This window comes from Ambystoma mexicanum, chromosome 1p, assembly GCF_040938575.1.
Source record: "Ambystoma mexicanum isolate Mex_15411 chromosome 1p, UKY_AmexF1_1, whole genome shotgun sequence".
NCBI lineage: Eukaryota > Metazoa > Chordata > Amphibia > Caudata > Ambystomatidae > Ambystoma > Ambystoma mexicanum.
This window is the reverse complement of record NC_090921.1, coordinates 1,225,838,998-1,225,861,405: the sequence shown is the minus strand read 5'-3', so window position 1 is coordinate 1,225,861,405 and position 22,408 is coordinate 1,225,838,998. Positions and strand designations below refer to the sequence as shown.

The 22,408-nt window shown below is 41.5% G+C and overlaps 1 protein-coding gene across 1 annotated transcript in view; it reads left to right on the top strand.

Moving 5' to 3' along the window:
* LOC138452295 (mucin-19-like) overlaps positions 1 to 22,408 on the top strand; it is a 127,445-nt gene that overhangs the window by 92,879 nt on the left and 12,158 nt on the right. Inside the window, exons 9-11 of the mRNA XM_069604962.1 lie at positions 2,352 to 2,514; positions 3,495 to 3,585; positions 19,004 to 19,093. Of these exons, the coding sequence (XP_069461063.1) occupies positions 2,352 to 2,514; positions 3,495 to 3,585; positions 19,004 to 19,093 (344 nt within the window). The remainder of the gene's footprint in view (positions 1 to 2,351; positions 2,515 to 3,494; positions 3,586 to 19,003; positions 19,094 to 22,408) is intronic.

Genomic DNA, 22,408 nt, shown 5'->3' with positions numbered 1-22,408 from the left:
CCAACAATTATGAAGGATGAGTAAGCTGGACTTAGTTTCTTTAGGCTGGCAGTGGTACCCAAGGTGATGAGTTCAGTTTTATCATCATTCAGGCATAGACCGTGAGTGGCCATCCATGCCTGGATGATGATGTAAACCCTATTCACCAAGGCCAAATCCTTTCCATAATCTCCAGAAAGCGGAAGGAGGATCTGGGTATCATCTGCATAGTTAGTGTAGGTGATACCGAGATGATCCAGATCATCGAAAAGGGGCTTGGTAAATATGTTGTACAGTGTAGGGGACACACAAGAGCCCTGAGGTACACCACAGGTGATGGGTATTGGTCTGCAGCATCTGTAGGTGAAAAAACCCTCATGGTTCTGCCATCGAGGAAAGATCTAATCCATGTAATGGCCTCGGGGGAGAAGTAGGCGGCCGTGTGTAGGTGAGTACAAAGGACCGAGTGGTCGACCAGGTCAAATGCTGCAGAGAGGTCGAGGAGGAGGAGTAATGCTGCTTGGCCATTGTCTCTAAGCAGGTCGATCTGTGTTTTAAGGTCGATGAGAGCTGTCTCAGTCCCATGTTGGGGTCGGAAGCCTGATTGTCTGGCTCCTAACAGGTGGTGTTCTTCCAGGTGCTTCTGTATTTGAACATAGGCGACCTTGTCCAGGATTTTCAGGAGGAATGGTACCGTTCTTATGGGTCCGTAATTAGTGGGGGTAGCTGGGTCCAGAGTAGGTTTTTTTAGTAAAGGTAATACCCAAGATTGTTTTAGGTTGGTAGGGATGGACCCAGTGGAGAAGGAGGCATTGATTAGCTTTGTGATAAATGGGGAGAGGTCACGGGCAGCGTCTTTTATGAGCTGTGCTGGACATAAGTCTCCCTGGCAGTTAGAGGGCTTCAATGACAAGATGATTTTTTCAACTTCGGGTGTGGTCACTTTGTTAAAATTGAATCGTGGTCTGCTTCTCAGGTGGCTTGGACAAGGCAGGTTGTTTAAGGATGCTTTTTTACAGGATATTTTGTTTTGTAATGTGGCGATTCTGTTGGCTAAGGCATTTTGGATGTCGGTGCACCAGTTCTTGTCTTTAATGCAGGTGTCTGGTGGTGCTATGGGGGTTTCTATTTCTTTCAGAATAGAGAATAGTTCCTTTGTGTTTGAACTGGCTTGGGTGATACAGGAGTCAAAGGAGGTACGTTTTGCTAGTATAATTTCTTTTTTATACAGGGCCGCTAGTTTGGTGAATTTGATTTTATTGGCTACTGATGGGACTCTTTTCCAGATAGTTTCACAATTTCTTTTTTGCTGTCTTAGGTTTTTGAGGAATGGTGTATACCAATTATTCAGGTGTGTTTTGGGCTTACTTGGCCTGAGTTTGAGAGGGGCGATTAGGTCCAGGGAGGTGGACATGTTTTTATTATATTCCTCAACCAAGGTCTCAGGATCCAGGTTGTCAGGGAGTGAGTTGAGCGGGGAGTAGATTGGGGATAAGTCTCTCCACCGTGATGCTCTTTTTCTTTCTCGTGAGTGTAGGTGGGGCCCTAATGGACTGTGTAGGAGGAGGTCTGGTGGTGGACAGAAAGAACGATACCAGGTGGTGGTCAGTCCAGGCTAGTGGTGAGATGTCAGTGATGTTAGGCAGTTGTGGTCAGCCACCCAGTCAAGTATTCTGCCCTTGTCATGGGGGGGGAGAATTCCAAGCAAGGCTACTAAAGAATTATAAGCTCGATTAGCACCTGTGGAAGAGGGTCCAATCAATCAGTTACCCTAAGCCCTAAGGGGTGTTGCTAGGTCCGGAAAAGATCTTGGGCTCTGCTAATGTCGGAACTTTTGGGACTGGGGGCTAGCTAGCCTTTTGGCTGTAGCTCCTGAGATTCTATCCAGGGCTACAACCAAAAGACCAGGCGCTATAGCCCCCTTAGTCCCCCCTAGAAATGCCTCTGGCCCTCACCCTTCACCAACCAACTCCCATTACCCTCACACCCTCACGCCCTTCAGTCACAGCAGCTGCCATGGACATAGAAAAGGAGCTCCATTTATATGTCCCAGGCAGCTCTCTTTGTTTCTAGTTTATTTACAGGGCGGCGATCAGCATGAATCCGAAGTCCCTTACAATAGAAATAACTGGTAGCACCTCGGCTCAATTGTCAGGGATGCTAATAGCACCAAATAACCCACGTGGGGTGCATTACCAGCTGGGAACAGCCCATGGCCGGCCCAAGGTCCCTTACCAGTCGGTAAACCCCCTCCTCACTGTATATTGCTGAATTTTAGACCAGATGTGTATGAAATAGTAGCCTGGCCCATAGCTGTACTTGTATAATCTGTCCAGTAATATCCATGATGAATTCCCTTTCTTGAATTACAGGTGCCCAGTACCTCAAGATGGGACACTGGTGATTCAGGAAGATGGGGTCTCCAACAGAGCAAGGTTTTATGTTGCTCTTCTGGGCATAAACAGTAGCACTAGTAATCTGTTCCTGCACTGCCAGGTTGGTTTATGTGACATCCAGGAGGGTCCATGCACTTCGGTAAGTATCAAAGGATGTGCTTTTAAATAAGGAGTGATGTAATACGGAACTATGACCTGATCCCATTATGTCATCTTGTCTGTTTGAAAGAAAGTGAAACTGATATCAATAATTTGCATCAAATAGTTGTCTGTAACAACAAGAGTGGGGTTGTACTTCTATGCACAGTAACTGAAGTTGGACTCTTCCCTCCCTATGATTGGTTGTTTTGTTTTTTACTTTCCTTCACTTCAAATCTCATTACCCTGCAGCAGAGGGCAAATACATTTTCCAGCACCTTTTCGGGGATGCATTTGAGCTATCAACACTTGTTTGCACGTCAGTAAATAAGCCGATAGTGAAGTTCTCTGATTGTTGTCAAAAGCCAGGATATATTGGTTCCAAGGACATTATTACATTGAACCTTTTTCTTTCTTCAAGGCAACCGGGGTCCCCCCTGCAGCCCCCACTCCTCTCTATCCCATATACATAGTCACCATATATGATGTCAACATGACCTTGTCCCGGTGACATTATGTATGGCTTCCATATGTACGGGGATAATATTACCTGATACCGATATATTTCCCTTTTGCTGCACTTGCATTCACTCCCTCTGAATAATCAAAAGCCCCTGCAGTGGACTGCATGGGTTCCTATCCAGTCTGGTTGACTGCAAGGACAAGAGATGGTGGCACATACGTGTGGATGCCTGATGTCCCTGGAGTGATGTGGGCCCATACATGATCAAAACAACCTTCCTCTGCAGTTTCTCCCAGTCCATCTACTGCTGAACTATCAAGTCCCAGATTTCCTAGGTAGAATAATTTTGGTTGCACTATGCAAAAGTTTTTTTGATCAACATTATTACATTAAGATTACAGATGTCTCCCCCCACCCTTTGGTTTCACCCCTCTTTTGCAAAGCGTTGTTGTTTCCTGCCTGCTCAGTATTATTTGACACTCATGGCTAATTTGACACCTGGGTTTGTGTTTCCACAGGGATGTTCACCAAAGCCTATAGTAACACAAAATGTAGACAAATCCCGGGTTGTGAGTGGTGGCCCTATTGTCATAAAAACTGAAAGCACAAGTAAGTCAATAAAAGTACTGTTGTTTGAAACTGTTCATTCTGTGAATACCAGTCATGTGCACTACAATGTATTTTATGATTGAATGCAGTGCTGGCATTAGGCCAGATCTTTCCGGACAGGGATTCAGCAAAGCATTTCTCCCTGGATCCATCTCCCAAATCCAGGGAAAGCCATTTGCACACTACATTTATTTTAGAATGTTTGCATTGCTTCAAACTATGACACATTGCTGGGATTCGAACCATCGTAGTTAGAATAAGGAGTGTTAAAATGGATTTCTAGAATATCACCTGATGGGCAGATTCTAGGAGGCTGCCCTTGTTATGGTGAATGGGGAAACTTTGAGAGGTTAGCCAAAGCCAATCAAAGTTGTGATGGAGAGGAGTCAAGGTATTTCTAAGGAGAGTGAGAGTCCACAATGAGTACACACAGTGAAGTACACAATAATTGAATCTAGACAGCTAAATACAAAAACACCATACATATTCTAGGCCCTAACATACTGTGAAATGAAACAATCAGATCCTAATGTCACACAACACTCAGACATATATATATATATACATTCACCTTCTTAATAATGCATTTAATGACTTAATCTGTAAAAGAATGATGCAGCAAGATGGAATAAAATCGCAAGAAATATGCCCTAGCTTCAGAGGTCCAATCCCTAAGAAGAGTGGGGCCTTGTGCTCAAAAGTCACAAACCTTCTTCCCAGGATGTGTCAGGAGCAGGTGAATAAATGACCCTGTTGACGCACACTACAGAGTAAATACAACCCTCTAGATAAATAAGCCAGGAGATAGCTGGCAAGGATAACAAGGTTTTAATAGTACAGAAAAAAAAATATCAGCAAAGGACTCTGCTGCTCGAGAACGTTCTGACACCAGAAGACATGACAGTGTGTTATAAGGGATCAAATTGTTACAGATGACATCACGTATAGGGTCTAGACTACCACATTTCATTGGGTGGACAGTATACATAATTCTGCTCCATGTGGGATGCCATCCTACAATTGGTTGGTTCTTCCGCCATCTGTCATGCTCCACATGGGTCAGCTGGGCTCATCTTTTTGTCTAGTGAAGGTCAGGTCACTCATGAAATACATTTTAGATCTAAACTAGCGCACTAAGCCTACTACTATATCACTGTGGCATGCACCTGGGCGGCTCGGGTTTGGTGCCAGGGGGAAGGCAGGATGAAAAGAGTCACACTGACCCACACATTCTGGGCTTCCTTGATACCGCTCTTCTTACACCCAAGGTCTCCACCCGGGGTTTGATCTATAATGTATCCCTCCCTGTACCTTGTGTTATAAAGGACGTATTTCATGCTGAGGGTTGAAACAGTCACGTATGCTTAGATCTTTTATATACACTTGATTTGTGCTAGGACAGGAGGGTCGCTAGCTTATCATGGAATGCAGGGGTGGTGTGGGGATCAGGTCAGTGGTGTGGGGTTGGCTTTGGGCTGGCTGGGTGGGGGTTAGAAGCCTGCTGGCAGCTTAGTGGTGATGAATGGACACTGCATGGAGCCTGGTGTTATCTCACGCTCTTGCAGGGTGCATTCCTCTAAAATATACTAAATGTTTGTAACAGTGAAGGGAGATGGGGGAAGTGGACTTCCGGGAGAACTGGCGGTGCAGGTTCATTCTGCCTTTATGATGTTGGGCCTAGTGAAGTCTTACCATGGAGCTTGGTTGGTGTAGGGTAGTCATGCAAGCCTGTGCTTTCATCATAACTACAAAATGGCATTTCTTTCTATGTGTCTCCTAATGCCATTCATCTGCGTTCTCGTTATATTACTTTTGCATCGAGTTTCATAGTGCGGTTCTCTCCCCCTTTATACACTACACTGTCTCATAGGGGATTCACCTCACTTGAAAGCGCTTAGGGTGGTGGAAAGTACTCATTTCATGTTCAAGAAAAGATATGCAGCAAAGTTACTGGTATGTAAAAATGTGTTTCCCTCTTTCAGGTACAGATGCTTTTAGTAGAGATTATCAAAAAGCGATGGAATGGAAGGAACCTCAGGTTTATTGTAAGGTTTATCAAAGGGAAGAGCGGGTCTGTTGAATGCTTTGCAAGTACTCACCCCCCCACCCGGTGGGTTGCTGAAGGTCGGTATCCCCTCCGTTTGTTCCGGCACAGGATTCTTACGGGATGCAGGTCCTCTGACTTCTCTGGTCGGCTGCTGATGCATGATGCAAACCCTGGTGAAAATGAAATGCAAGATTCACCACTTGAGCCTCTTCTGTACACCTCATAGGACACAGAAAAGTGATGTACAGTCATGGTACCGTACAATGACAACAGCAGGTGTCTATCCAGTCATGGATCCCTGAATGCGGGGATTCTGAAATTCACAGAGGAGGCGACTTGCGAGAGGAGCTGGTGAAAACGCCGAACAGTGACCATTCTGGCAAGGTAGCCAATTGGAGAGTAGGTCAGTCCACCGGGTGGTCCAGGTAAACTTCCGAAGGCTCACGATGGCTAGATCCTTGAGAACACAACCAGACTGGTTGGCCACACCAGTTCAAGGGTTGAAGCACACACAGGGCCTTTGCAGAACAGGTTTTCCAGCTTCACCAGGCCAAATGCAAGAAGGGATGCCAGGCCTCTTTAGGAGTCTACCATTGGTCATCAGTTGGCTACTCATCTACACAGGATATTTGGCTACAACACTGATCTGAAAAAATGGCTGCAGGAGCCCTCCTCTTTTCCAAAATTCAGGCTGGAGAAGGCCCCAGTCCACCAATGGCAAGGATCTGCACCCATTTAAACAATCAACAGTGGCCCAATGAGGGACCACTGTTGGTTTCCCTTATGCCCCACATCTAGACTCTCTGGCACCCCAGATGTGAAGTGGGACCAGACAGTCCCACCCACATCCTGGGTCCACAGACATCAGGCTATTGGCAGCCCACAAAAGCAGCAGCTTTCTCGGGTGAATGCATGACCTTATAAGGGATTTCCTGACCTGGAAAGGCAGGAAGAAGGCCAAGCAACAATATGGCTGAAGAACAAGAGAACAATCTCGTGGCACTGCCATTTTAGGGCACTAGCCACATCCAATAGCCAAACGCAGTAAACGCAAATGTATACATTAAAAGGATTACAAAAATAGTAAAAATGCAACAGCTGTCACAATCTTGTTTTTAGACACATAAAAAGTAACAAAAAATGACAAGTGTAAAAAGCTAGGGTGATACAAAAATATCCCCAATGCACTGCATTGTAAGGTGCAATGTGCAATGATAAAAAGTAACAGAAATGCAAAAGACAAAAAGCAAACCTAGTTTCCCAGTACTGATAGTCTGAAGGACTGATCGGTTTTCCATAACAAAATGAGCAAAAGGCACAGGGAGTTAAGCTAAAGGCTTTATCCTTGTAAAAAGCCAGGACCGATTCAAAAACAAAAGCAAACGGTTTGGGGTCCAATAGTGCAGCATTTCTGTAATAAGAATAGCAAATCTTTTTTTTGTTAATTTATAGGTAAAAAGCTTTGTCTGTTGTAGAGATAAATACAACTTAGATTAAGTATCATTTCCCTTCAAATTAGTTTTTCTCCACTTAAAACCCCCAAAATGCAGCTAGCAGTCAACTAATTCCAATTGACAATAAAATAATGATTAACCAGGGTTTCTTCCATTGGCTGCCCCTGTGTATTATACTTTGTTGTGACAGGCAAAGTTAAGGAAAGACAGAGTGTGCATTAACTAATTCAAAGTTTATTTGATAGTTGTACAGTAACATAGGGGGAAGATGAAGGCTAGCTCGGTAGAATGGCCATTTGCTCGCTCGTTGCATTTCTCTGAATTTAGTTACAGTATGGCCCTCGGCATGGTAGGGTGCATTGGGATGAGATGGGTTGATTTTGAAATGGTATCATGGTATAGGTTTCCATGTTTTCTGTGGCATTTGCACAAATCACGGTGGAGATTTCCCCTCATAAAGTCGAGAAAGGCAAGCACTTTGGAGAGATACATGACGGTGAAGAAGAGACAAGGAATAACAGAGGATAGGCATGTTCCTCAGGCAAGGCTGGTGGTTCTGGTGGAGTTTCTAAGATTATAAGTCATCAAAAAGTATAACTAAATGTCCCAAGCCCTTAAGGTCAAGAAAAAGATGCAAACTACTGTTGGACAAGAGAGTGAGAAGTTTTGTTGGTTGAACAGTAAAGGAAGAGCAACTATATTGGGCTTAAGTATCTGGACATTCTAATTTTCCTGAAAAAGGAGAGACATGAGGACAGTAGGCTCTGCCACTTAAGAGCATTTGGCTTACAGGAAGGAGTGTATGGTTGTGGACCAGGAAGTACATTGTTAAGCTACCAAAGTCTGCTTTTCTGGGTTTAGGAGTAATCGGATGTTGATCATGTGAGAAAGCAAAATAATATGGTCAGGTTTGTTTAACCAGCCAAAACACAGCGACTGGGGAAGCATGAGGAAGTAAATCCTCTACTTAAGAGTAAGTGAAGTAGGTATTTCAAAGGGTGTAAAATATGCATATAAACATTTTTTGATTATTAAAAAACCTTGGTTTTTTTAGGAGGGTATTTACTGATCAGCCCTGGCCTGGTTGACCTCCTTTCTCACCGACCGACCCTCTCAGATCCAACTGGGGCCTTTCCTCTCTTCTATCTCTCTCTCTACTTGTGGTGTTCCCCAGGGGTCTAACTTCTCTCCCTGGCTCTTCAACCATTACCTGACACCTCTTGCCCACCACATCGCTACTTTCTGCTCCAATTTTCAATGTAATGCGGATGACAATTAGCTTTCTTTCAGGCTCCCGTCATCCACCTCTGCTCCTTCTACCATACTAGACTCTCCGGCCACAATTTAGTAATCGTGTGCCACCAATTATCTCTTTCTTAATACCAGTAAAACCTAGATCCTCCTCAATGGGACAGCCCATCCCCCCCTTCTTCTCTCTCTGGCTGCCCACTCTCGGCTCTCTTCCTGCTCCTTCCTGTGAGGCTAAGAACCTTGGTGTCATCTTCGACTCCACACTCTCCTTCTCTCTTCCCATCTCTGACATATCTAAGAAGTCAAACTATCAGCTGCACCTCCGCAGAGGTATTCATTCTTTTCTCACTTTCCCCCAGAAGCTTGCTGTCTCCAGAACTCTGGTCCTCTCTATTCTGAACTATTGCAACAGGCTATTTCTAAATATTCCTGCCTCTACTCTTTGACCTTTACGACTTATCCAGAACAGGACTGCGAAACTTGTCCTTGGCCTGAAGCCCAGGAATCGTACTCTCCAGTTCTGAAAGCTCTTCACTGGCTCCCCGTGGCTGCAAGTATCAATCTCAAGACCTTCTGCATTGTCCACAAGGCTTTCTGGGGCCTGGGACCTCTCTACCTCCAACTTTCACTTCCAAAATCATCTTCCTTTTGGATCTCTCTGCTCATGAACCTCCAACTCTCTGAGAGTCAGACGCTTCTCCAAGCAGAGAGTTGGGGGCACGTCTACTGCCTCAGCTGGGGCCTCCCTCTGGAACAGCCTCCCTGCCTCTCTCAAACTTGAGCAGAACCACCTATGGTTCCGGAAGCAACCCAAGACCTTCCTTTTCACGTCTGCTTTCTCTCTTCCTCTCCCCTGCTGATGCACATGACTACTCCGCACAGTGGTCACCCTCTGAACTCGGGCCCAGGCTCCTGCATGTCCAGTTGCCCTTGCACTGCCTCTGGGCTCCGCAGCACATAAGGGTCAGTACCTGCAGCCCTACACTCGCTTCTCTCTGCACTTATGAGCCACCAGCTGGATGCACTTGTGTGTTAACTGCACTTCCCCCTTCCTCGCCCCCTGGCACTTCTTCCCTTCCTTCTTCCCCACACTTGCACAACCTGAATGAAACAAAGCCTATATAGATTCTTATTTTGTCCTCCCTTTGTTTGCCTGTCCTTGTCTGGTTGCACCTAGAAACACTTGTGCATAGGCGCGTTATAACTCCCTCATCATATCTATCATATCATATCAGGAGACAGAAGTGGTAGAGCTTAAGAGATTTGTAGATTTATAAAGGAATGCAGCATAGAGGCACACAGGGGGTTACTCTGGCAGTTGTGAAAAGAAAGGGTTGTTGGATTTGGTGAAGAGGAGTAGGGTATGGAGGGTAGGGAGCAGAACAGAGAAGACCAGCATTTGATGATTTGGAAGTGTAAAATACTGAAAAGGGGGCAAGTAGAGATGATGAGAACATTGACCATTTAGAAGATTGGAAATTATAAGAAGTTGCGTAGAGAGGTGATTATATTGCATTTTAGTGTAATGAAAAGTGCGTTGCGGATGGCTTATCTGACAGTACATATAAGTAAACATAAAGTAGCTGTGTTACAGTCATCAGAGATGCATTTGACCAGTGAGCAGAACAGGCCGTTTTGGATTGTAGGTGTGAGTGAATTAGAGGTCCGTTGTGTGAATGACCATGTGATACAGGTACCCATACTGAAACAAGGTCTTCACACAAAAGGGTAGCTAGGAAGGAAAACCATGTTAGGTTATTGACTCTTATGTTATTATTATATAGCTAGGGCAGTAGAAGGTATATGATAACATTCCCATTCCATTGCCTCCCATGGCCTCCCACCCTCGTTCCTCCTCTCTCTCCTCCTTCCCCTCTGTCACATCTGATGAGGTCACCACAGTTGTCCACTCCATGAAGGTTCCCCCTGCTCCTCCAGCACCATTAAGGACAACATTGGCTCTCTTGGCCCTGCACTTGCTGATTTCTGCAACCACTTCTTTGCCACTGGATCTTTCCTCTGCTCCCTCAGGCACTACCTTGTGCACCCTCTTCTTAAAAAACCTCCAGAAGCCCCCACCTGCCCAGCCCCCTACCTCCCTATCTCTATCGCCCCCTTCTTTGAGAAACTCCTGGAGAATCTGGCCTTCCACCAACGTACTTGTCATACCTAACTCTCCACGACAATCAATCTGGATTCCGAGCATCCAGAGGAACGGAAACTGCTCTTCTGAACATCCATGAAGAACTGCTTGCATCTCTGGACTCTAACTCTCCTGCTGTCCTCATTCTACTTGATCTCTCCTCTACTTTTGACACAGTGAACCATTCCATCCACATAAAACGGGTCAATGATACCCTGGGTATCTCAGAGCGGACACTGGACCGGCTTACCTCCTTCCTAAGTGACCATCCATCCTAGGTTATTCTGGGAACCTTCACCTCACCCACCTCTTTCTCCACCTGTGGTGTCCCCCAGGGCTCCAACCTCTCCTCTTGGATCATTAACAATGACTGTGTTCCAATGGCACTCCTCATTTCCACCTTCTCTCCTGTGCTATGCAGATGACACACAACGTTTCTTCAAACTCCCCGCTGACACTCTTACTTCTTCCATCATCCCGGAGTGCCTATCTGCCATCCAGTCTTGGTGCACTTCCAATGATCTATGCTTCAATTCCAGCAAGACTAAGATCCTTATTATAGGGACCCCTGCTCCCTCTTTCTTCTCACTCTGGCCATCCTCTATGGGCTCTCCCCCCGCTCCTTCATTTGAAGCCAAAAACTTGGAGTCATCTTCGACGCCTCTCCTTCTTTCCTCACATTCAGGACATCGCCAAGAAGTTCCACTTTCAACTCTTTCTTCTCAAAGGAGTTCTCCCTTTTCTCACTTTCCACCAGAAGCTCAATGCTACCCGAGCTCTGGGTCTCTCTAGGCTTGACTACTGCAATAGTCTTCTCTTGAATGCACCCTCTTCCTCTCTTCGACCCCTCCACCTAATCCAGAATAGGACAGCAAGAATTATCCTTGGCCTCAAGCCCAGGGACTGAATGTGCCCTCTCATAAAACCTCTTCAATGGCTCCCGGTTACTGCACGGATTAAATTCAAATCCCTCTTTATCATCCATAAAGCTATCTGGGGCCGGGGACCACGCTATCTGCAACTTGCTCCATACTAACTATCTAAATACTCTCCCTCCAGACCTCTACATTTGTCTGGTACCAACTCGCTGTTTGTAAAGCGTTTTTCTCAACAGAGTGCCAGAGGCCAATCTCTTTCTTCAGCTGGCTCCCTCTTATGGAACAGCCTCCCCCTTCCTCTTCATCTTGATCTTGCGCCGAACCTCCTTAAACTCTGGAAGCTCCTCAAGACTTTCCTTTTCACCTCCTCCTTCCCCTCTACCCTTCTCTGCTAATCCTACAGTTTCTGTTATAGGTGACCAGGGCCCTTATTGTCCTTTGGGGCCCTGGCCTCCCCGCACTCAATTGCCTCAGCCTCTCCCTACAGATAGCATGTGCCTTGGTACCCACTGGCCCATGCCATTGTAGGCCTGCACTTACCTGCTTATTGCATCTCAACGCTTCCTAGCACTTACTACACTGAGCACTTACACTGGTCACCCACAGCACAGTCACTCCAGCACGTACCCTCCATTCCCTCTTCCCTCTTCTTTCTTTGCACTTGCACGCTCTGAATGCTCACAAGGCCTAGTAGGTGAGTCTTTATCGTCCAGTGTATAAATAGTTTTCAGTCCCTTGTTCACGCCATATGGGCACTTTGAAACAAAATATACTAGTTGTATAAGCACCTAACTAATGCACAATAAATAAAAATTATCTTTATATGTCCCAGCATGATGAAGGCGCTTAAGTGAAGTCCATTTAAAACTTGAAACCTTCCCAGTTCCATGATGATCATGAGGGTACTTTAATGTAATATGATATGAAAATATGGTGGGATTATCCATAATAGCACAGGGTTATATACATAATTTTAAATGAACATAGACTGATTTTAACTGATCAGATTATGCATGATTTAAATGTGGAAGTTAATTGGAGAGTTAAATACAAAGGCAGAGTGAGTTTTCATTTTTATTGGAAACAACATCAAATCAATTCAAGAGTAGAATTATTGTTAGTTTCACACGGGGTGCTGGAAACCTGTTCAATGAAATACATTTGTTTATTAATGGTTGATTTAGGGAAAGAGACATATCTCAGTATTGTTGTGAAGAGATGGATATTTGGTAGGGATTATTGGAGGACCCAGAGTTTGTTAAGAGAATTAGAGTGTGCATGGCACACTACCAGATGAATATCAGAGATTGTTATTTAATTGTGGTAAATATTTAAGGAATTTTTCAGAAGTTATATTAGCCAAAAACAAGAGGGTGATTAAACCCAAAGATTCAAAGAATGGTTTTGGTTTTAGATGTGAAGAATGTATTGAAAAGAAAATATAAAGATGTTGTTGGCAGACAGGTGGAAAAGGACACATGGGGTCAACTGGCAGAGAGCATCTATAAATTTGGAACTGAAATAGAAGTGATTTTGGAAAATGCATTTCAAGAAGCGACAACCCTCAGAAATAAGTACAGTTATTGGGAAAGTTGGTACATTGTACTGGAAGTGAAGGAAAACATCTGAACAAGATATATTGACAGAAAGTTGGCTATTATTACAAGGAGCATTCACACACAGAGTAAAGATATTGAAGGGATGTGCAAGGTAGTGGATTAACATGTATGTGCATTTGCATTTGTGTCAATTGGGATGTGAAAGATCAGATATTGGGCCTATAGTCTCAAGGGGACCTTCATGAACAGGTGATTAGGGAATTCCAAACAGAAGAATTAAAGGCACTGGTAAAGAATTTGTCAAAGGAAAACTCAGCAGGAATTAGGGAGCACCTGGGTAGGTGCGTACAATATTTAGTGACCATTTGTTATGTATGCTGCTAAGTCGTATTTTGATATGTCAAAGAGAAGAACAAGAACCTACAATTGTGGCGCCAATCAATAATTATTTTAGGTAACGAGGTGAGTATTCCAAAAAGACCAAATGTGTAACACCCAGTATCCCTGCTAAAGTGTGTGCAGTGCAAAGAGGTTACAAGAATGTATACCCCAATTGGATAGAAGAGATTTATTTCAGTAAACATTCACACTGAGGACATGTATTGATTGATCAATTAGTGCAGAAATGATACCACCACTACCTGTCATTATTGTTTGTCAATCGAGATACAGCCTAATAGTATCATGTGAGGATTTTTGGTGGGGTGCTTCAAGGCTTCCTTTCTCCAGGTCTCATGATTAGTTTTCTAAAAACTATACCTAAGGCATCTGTGGGTTAAACATCTCAAGGGGCACTAGGCAGTATTGCCCCTTTTCCTGACACTTCTCTATCCTTCAAATGCACCCTTGGTAGAGTTTGTCAGAATGGATGGAGGGATTCTGAGGTTTGAGTATGTGAAATGCAAGAAAGGATGTATGGAGACACCCTTATATTCCCTTATAAAATTCAGAGCAGGGAAAATAATTCATGAGATAATAGATACATATCCAGAGGTTATAATCATGATGAAACAAAAATGTGTCTTGGAACTGCAGCATCTCAGAGCCATTGAAAATCAGTGAAGGGACAACATTATCAAGTTTAATATGGGGAAGGAAAGGTGAAGGTAAGGAATGATGTGCAAAATCGGTCCAAACTTATATTTAGTCGATTTGGTGAAATAGCATCAGTACATACACTGATATTTCCAAGTCCATTTTTTTCAAGTTTCAGAAATATGCTTTGTTAAGTTGCAATCATTATCAACTTTCATTAGTAGAATGTCACATGTGCCATAATTTTGTGCATATGTGGACAAGAGAGGGAGAAAGGTGTATGGGCGCTGGACATCTTTAAATTATAATATTGAACTGCTGCCCTTAAGTCAATTCTTTAGCTCAGGGATTGCAAATTCTATTTGGGGCAAGCAGACACATTTCATTCACATTCAATTAACCAGTGTGCTTTAAAGAATGGATTCAAGGAGTAATGTCAAGATTTATTCTTACATTATGAAAATTGTGTGATTAGATCGGCTCACATTTTGGACTATTCTTAGAGTTAAAAATGGGTTGTAAGCACTGGTTTAGGAAACCTTGGTTTATTGACATTTGCTAGAATAATCCATCTAGTAGAATAAAAAAGGAGTGAGCATTCTTGAGGATTTATAGAAAAATGGGCAGTTGATTGCACTTGTGCCAAGTCATCAGAAACTGGTACTCTTGAAAACCTAGAAATTAACAGAGTTTTTGGATGGTGACAAACAAACTGGTGGAAGACTTGGATAGATTTGGTAAGGACATAAGGGGCAGACTATAGAAGGGTACGTTTCTGGGATGTTCAAGCTTCAACCATATTGGACACATTTACGGATGTTTCACTTTTGGATCGGAGGCAGGGGTGGATTTGTATTTGGATTTATCCAAAGGGTTATTAGAATTACCCATGAGTAATTAACATCTGCATGTTCTTTAAATTTGCAATATTTTATTCAGGCAGGCTACACTGTACCTCCAGCATAATACGTAGGTTGCCTTGGATGGGAGATGTCGCTAGGTTTTATTCTGCATAAAATAAGACATCCATCCAACACCTCTTGACAGTGTGAAATATATGTTCATTATGAACATTAATTTGGTTAAGTTCTTTGGAAAGTAGCAGGTCTTGTAATCTAACGTTTAATATGTGTTCACAGGTGGCATTATGGAGATTACACATGCTTGGCAGATACTTGTTCCAGTGATAGGGGAATGTATTTATTGATATTAATTCATATAAGTTATTACCCCCTTCAATTTCTTTTAATTCTGAAAGGAATATTATCAGTCAGTCAGGTCAGTGAGTCAAATACTTTATTCAGATAAAATATCCATCAAAATGAAAATGCATACACAGTATCAATACAGTTTGCTTAGTATAGATAAAAACGAATTTCATTGAAACCATAAAATATTATAAATACAATAATTAAATAGACAATCATACCCTAAGTCCATTACTGAAATTTTCTTAAATTACATTATAATATTTTCTGAAGAATTAGTTATATAACATTTCATCAGAATGAATATACTATAAAAGCCTGAAAATGCAATGTTTATCAAGTTTGTTAAAGTATATCTCAATGGTAGCACAGATCTCAAGTAGGTCAGCAAACTCCCAGCTACTTAAGGAGAATCAGCAGGCAATAAATATCCTAAAGCAGGGTTGCATTGGCTAAATTCTACATTATGAAAATGCTGGATGAACATAGACCTTCTTATGATTGCATCTGCTGGAAAAAAGAAAATGACATGCAAAAAATCCTCAGAAACAGCATTACAAATCATTGCTGTGTGTATCCTTCTACTAGTGATTTATCTTACTTGGATCAAATTGAATCTTGTTCTAGTAATAAGCAATATTAAATGTTTATATCTATACCACATGTGATACTCTGGCATAGACATGCTAGATAGTAACTTGTGCAGTTGATTAGATTGTTTAGATAGTTCTCTAGCTTCCGTTTACATTAGAAGAGATTGCCTCAATTTTTCAATAATCATATTAGTAGAGTGATTTACAGACATACGGTCTGAACAACAATACCCTCATTAATTATGTACATTTTCTATTTGTCAAAAAATAAACAGGAGGTTGAGAGGCAGCTCAATTCAGATGCACACATATGACAAAGTACAAGATGGGGAAAAGTTGCTTTCTCAATCACAATTGGATACTACAATGTACTTACTTTAAAAGGATGTAGCTGAGAAAAGGACTGAGGGGCTCAGCTCAGACTCTTTACATATCTGAATGGCAGGTCTAGTTTCTTCAGGCCTTGGATTAGCTAGGCTATGGACTCCCACCTGCCTTTTGGACATGGGATCAGTTTCTGGCATTTGAGTTATCTCTTTTTTCTGTAATCTAGAATGTAGGTCTTCATTAATGTCATCTCCTCTCAAGACCTCTGATCTTGATTTCTCCTCTCACTTTTATCCTCTTGTGTAAGGACTTAAATAGCACAGTGACCCATTCAAACTCAAAGTGTCTCTGACTTGGAATACTTCTATTGGTGAACAGCCTCGCATACCTCAATTATTGGTAGTCTTAACTGTAATTGGTTATTTCACTCTGTGGAATATTTTAAAATCCAACCTCAGAACCCTCATTGGCTTTAACTGTTGGATGCCACACAGTAGACATATTCCTATTTTAGAAATTAAATTCAAAGGAAGTCCCACTTAAAGGCACATCACATGTAATAAGTGACATATTGTGATACTAAGTTAATTAGAAATAGTGTTTTGAATTACACCTTCTCATAAAAAACATCCTAAACATGCCATACCTTCATAGACGTCCAATACATCTATCTAGTGCCATTTCCACGTTAAAGTAATAGCAGATCAGCAATGTATCAAAACAAGCCAATTTCAATCAAAATGACTAACATCCTATAGCATATAATGGGCTCTGGTGTTTATTAAACAGTCCACATAACATTTTAAGTTTTCCCTATGGCAATTAAAGTAATGATGTTTGCTTATAGCCTGTCCTCTAGCATCATGGATCATCAACTTGTACATTGACTCAAGTACTTAAGTTTTGGATAGTGAGCATCTATGAGTAGGTGTCCCAGCCTTCCTCAGGACAAAAAGCTTTTTTCTTTAACAGTATGTCTTATTGGAAACTGTTGGTAGGCATTTCCCTCCTTTATGAAGTACGAGTTGCAAAACAGATCATGCAAACTAGATTTGACATCCCTATATTGTCTGCATCAAGGCCATTACAAACATCTTGATATGTGAAGATGGAGTACATATTAATCAAAAACAAGGTTCAATGTTTGTAGGATTATCAGCTCCTTCAGGTCCTGTGTATCAGAGCTATCGAGAGTGGTCCTGAAAATACTGAAGATCATATTCCTATTTCAGACTTCCCTCATGTCCTGGGAGATTCTTGACATGGTCATCTTTCTCTACGTATTGAAAAATCTAATTTGTTTTACATCATAGGTACGTGTTTACTACTAACTTGGAATTAATTAATGAAGGCATACACATATTCCACAATTCACCATATGACAGCATAGCACTTGTTTTTCAGTGCTACTTAAAATGCAATGATCCAGATGTGTGTGAGATACACAAGCCAATATATCACATCTTCCCTTGTAGGCATAAGTCTGATATGCTTTAAATACAAAATACATGTGATTGTGGTTCTTGCCGTTCCTTCCATAACTGTCTTTGCCATTCAATAGTAACTAGCTAAGGGGGATTGAATCCTCTTTTTAGATCATAAGTCATCTTTACCACTTCTACATACAAGTGTTAATAAAAGTATTTAACGTCAAGGTAGGGAAAATGATATTTTCAGGGCCCATTGCTCGTCTCTGTAGATTTTGCTACAATAACAGGACTGACAGAGTTTAGTGATATCAGCCATAAATAGACAATATCATTTTATAGGGACTGCTTACATTTTTGATTTTGTTGTATTTTCAGGGAACCGTGACTACATGTATGGAGCATCTTTTACAGCCACAGTACACACACCTCTCCTTATGTCACCTAAACTGGAAATTGTTTTCTAATGCACAGTTCAAGTTGCTTTTCTAGTATTGCAGTTACAGTTGCCCAGTTGTTTTTGAGACTTTAAATCTTAATGAGAAAAACGACCTGTTTTTGATTCTCATTGCATTTTCAGGTTTGTAGACCACACTTACACATAGACACATTGTTTTATACACACTGCTGCAGTAATACAGACGCACATAGAATGCTTACTATTCATTTATACAAATATATCTCTACTTTGCTCTTATAAAGTAACTTAACTTATTATAGTTTTCATGTGAATATATTATGCCTAACTGCCAAATTGTATCAATGAATGTAAATATAATTGAAAAATCAACTAATTCCAGAAGCGAGTGGCATAAACCTATGATCCGTTGAGTAACACAAAGAAGGGGGGGCAGAAATAGAGGAAGCAAGGAAGCACTTAGAATGATTGCAGAAAGGAACTGCAATACATGCACCCAGTTCCATGGACACTCTTTGCAGAACTTTGTAGCTAAATCAGGCGGATCCAAAGACTTGCAAGTGTTCTGATGCTTGCAATGTATCCTGCTTTATGGCATTGTGGCAGCAGGGTAGGCTTATTTTTTAACTCAAATATTTGCTTTCCAGAGAGGCAACAAAACCACAAACACCTGTGTATTTGAGCAATGTCAGTGTTTTAAGTTCCTGGGTGACAGCTAAGATGTCTATTCCTAGCTTTGTAGTGCTCTAACACTATACAGTCTGGACTACAAAACTGGGAATTCATATTTGGACTCCGAAGCTAGGGATTGCAGAACTCTCCTACATCATTGATCCTTCCAATATTAGCACTTTAAAGAAGACTTGCTGAGGAAAGAGGGATTTATGAACAAATTGCAGAATTAAATTGTATTGTCGGAACCAGAGTGTATCAAATATGCCTGAGCCTCACTAAAGCTCTTTCAATACAACAAATATATTAATGTCAAAGGCCAGGATTCGATTAATCGGTGCACAGAAGTGCTCATTTGCTTCAGAAAAAGTCTAACCTGCTTACAACTATTTTTATTTTACTCTAGGTGGTGCTTCTGGAAGCCGGGCAAAGAGGAAAGCGGATACTCTCTCGGGATCCTGGGACATCCCATCAGATGATTCTGGGTCTTCCTCAGGTATTTTGTTCAATGATGGTTAAAGGATACAGAGTAGATGAAGCATGATAGTGTAAGAGCAGGTGGGAGGCGGGGGTGAGATTGTGATAATTAGGCAGCAGGCAGCCAATATCTCTTTGAAATGTGCAGTCTGCAAGAATAGCAATCATCTCCTTAAAATAAGTGAAAATATACTGATTAATTTAAATCAAGGTAGGACATTTCAAAATAATGTCTCAGTGGTGCAAAATTTGGATCCTAACAGCACAAGGGTTTCCATACTTGAACTAATCATCTCTGACCTGGAAACGGATATTCATTACTGCTTTATTTAACAGGAACTCATTTCTGAACAGGAAGTGTCAGCTACATAACTCAACACTGAAAAATAATGATAGTGTTCTAAGCTCCAGGGACGGTTGAGACCTCAGTAGAAGTACATCAGGAACTAGTTACTGCTGAAGTGTCGTTCATTCTTAAGAGTCCCCGTAAGGTGAATCCCACAGCAGACACAGCCTTCAATGTAAGGGACAAAATGGGACAAAATGGGACAAAATGGAGAAAGAAAGCAAAAACAATAAAGTCTTCAATATAAATGAAATTAAGAAGCTCACAGATGCTCGATTGAATGAATGAGTTGTACGTACTGGGAGCAATGATATGGTTAAAACTGAGATGTGCCTGGAAGACCTTAAAAGAAGTAAATTAAGATCTACAAGCTTAATAAGCAAAGAGGAACTACATCATTGGGCCTTGCAGTTAGTACATTGTAGAAAGGCCAAACGAGGATAGCAATTCTATTGGTAACGTTAGGTAGGTGACTGGAACTGATGTTCACGATATGGTAAAATGTTTCTCAAGGTTAGATTTAGGGGTATCTAACACCTATATATCAACAGAGAATGGGACTGATTATATCACTACAAAGGTGTCTGTGCCAGTAACACACACAAAAAAGAATGTGTTTTGATGAGTAAGGTTGTAAGAAAGATCATTTTAATAACAAATGTATTCTCTGATGCGAATTTGTGCCATTAAATTGATCAGCAACCGTAAGTCTTTACATCTTAAACTGTCCTTACGGGCTTGGACAGCAAGGCTATTGACTATGTTACATTTCCAAGGGATACAGATTCCATATAGGTTTAATACATTTTTATAACAGCGTATTCTCTGAATACCTGCAAACTATTACATCACACCTCATCACAATGACAATCTCCCACTAGCTCTAAATACGTTTTCTTCTTTACACATTGGGATATACAGGTGAACTATGTTAGAACAAAATAAAGTAAAAATGGTAGAGGGTAGGATTATATCTAAAAAGATGTTCAATATTAAAACAAAGGAGGGTCGGCGACCTACATGGGTGGTCTGTAAAGGTGAGCAGGGAATATAAATTGGATCAGAATCTGGGCTGGAAGTGGTTACCAAAAGTATTATAACCCAAAATGATTCCTTGACCCGGATAATAATTGTAACATAATTATATTGCGCTCTTTGAATACTAGGAGGAATGGTCATTTTGCCCATTCAGTAGATTATTTTTTCTACTCATGATACATTTTGCCTAAAGGAAACATGTTCCTTTGGAGAGTTTCTTGTAGATGAATATGTTACTATACAATGATTTGCTGTTCAAAGAGGGTTTATCGATTGGTGCCAAACATGATTTAACTATTAACAAAATACCGCTGGTGAAACCCTTCAAAGAATTTCGTTGCTGCATAGATTAGATATGTTTGTCTACTGGAATGGGTATATCCAAACGCCTTCTCTTGAATGTTTATGATCCCACTGGTTTGAATACAATCTTTGGAGATGACAGACATCATTATGGATATGGTGACTGAGTGGGTTCTCAGTCATTTAAAACGTCAGACTACTCTAGTGGGTAAATGTAAAGCTATATGTGAATCACAGATGGAATGGGAGGGTGAAGACAACAAATGACTATATGACTTAGTTTAGCTTAGGTTTTATGTTGCACATACCTGATGAGACGAACTCACAGGAAACCTGTATCTGGGAACAAATGAAAATACAAATGACTCCAGGAGAAAGACTCATTTAAAAATAAAAGTTTTTAATTGCGTTCTTAAGATTATAAGGGAATCTATGTTGTAGAGGTGTAGCGGAAGCAGGTTTCAAAGCTTTGGGCCTCCAGCTGCAAAATCGCCTATCACATGGCGAATTGAATCAAGAATGTGGCACCACCAAAAGGTTCTTGTCTTCAGATCGAAGAGACTGTGTCTGATATTATTGAAATATGTTCTTGCATAGATATGGAGAAGCAAGACTATGCAAGCACTTGAACATAAGGCAAAACAGTTTAAAATGTATCATCTGCTGGACAGGCAGTCAATAAAGTTGCCAACGATAAGTAGAATCCTTAGCAAACTTGGGACGTTTAAACATTACACTCACAGTAGCTTTTTGAACGGTTTGCATCTTGTTTAACAAGTTCATAGTGATACTTGCATAATGAATGTTAGCATAGTCAAGGTAGGGTTTCATAAGCACCCCCGCCACTTGAGCATGTAACTGTGGGACACATTGGAGAGTCTTTCTAAGTAGAGACAGATTAGCATCCCACAAAAAAAAAAGATGTTTAACTTTGCTCGAGGACATCCAAAAGGCTTGTAGGGGAGGACATCTCTCTGGGTCTTTAAGAAGGTAGGAATGGTCTTGCACCATATCCTCCATTTTAGATTGATTAATTTTGAGACCATTAATAGTTATCCATTGTCATATGGCTCTTAAACACTCATCAAGGGCCCCAAAAGAATCAGAAGAAGAATCAGCTTTCACATAAAGCTGCGTATTATCTGTGTACAAATGACCTTTCATTAAAAAAAAATACAGAGGATAGCCATCAAAGGTTGCAGGTAGACATTAAACTGCAGTGTTGAGATGGGGAACCTTGTGGCAACCCGCAATCAGTAGATAAGAATCCAGATGTACACAACCCCAACTTCACCAATTGCTGTCTCCCTGAGAGAGAATATTTAAACCATGCTAGCACAGGACCTTGCATATAAGTCAGGGCTTTCAGCCGTGATAGTAAAATGGCATGTTCCACGATATCAAACGGACAGACTAAGCATTACCAACAGAGTCAAATGATCAGCATCAGCTGTGCACAAAATATCGTCCCATACCTGTCCTGGGTGGACCTGGTGCCATGCTTAGGACGGAAGCCCAATTGTAGTTAATCTAAGATGACATAATGCTCAATTAAATCTTCTTTGAAATCACCTTTTTCATGTTTTCTTACTTCTTTTTTAATAATGGTTGGTTAGGAGAGTACCAGGGTTTGGATTTCCTTTCATG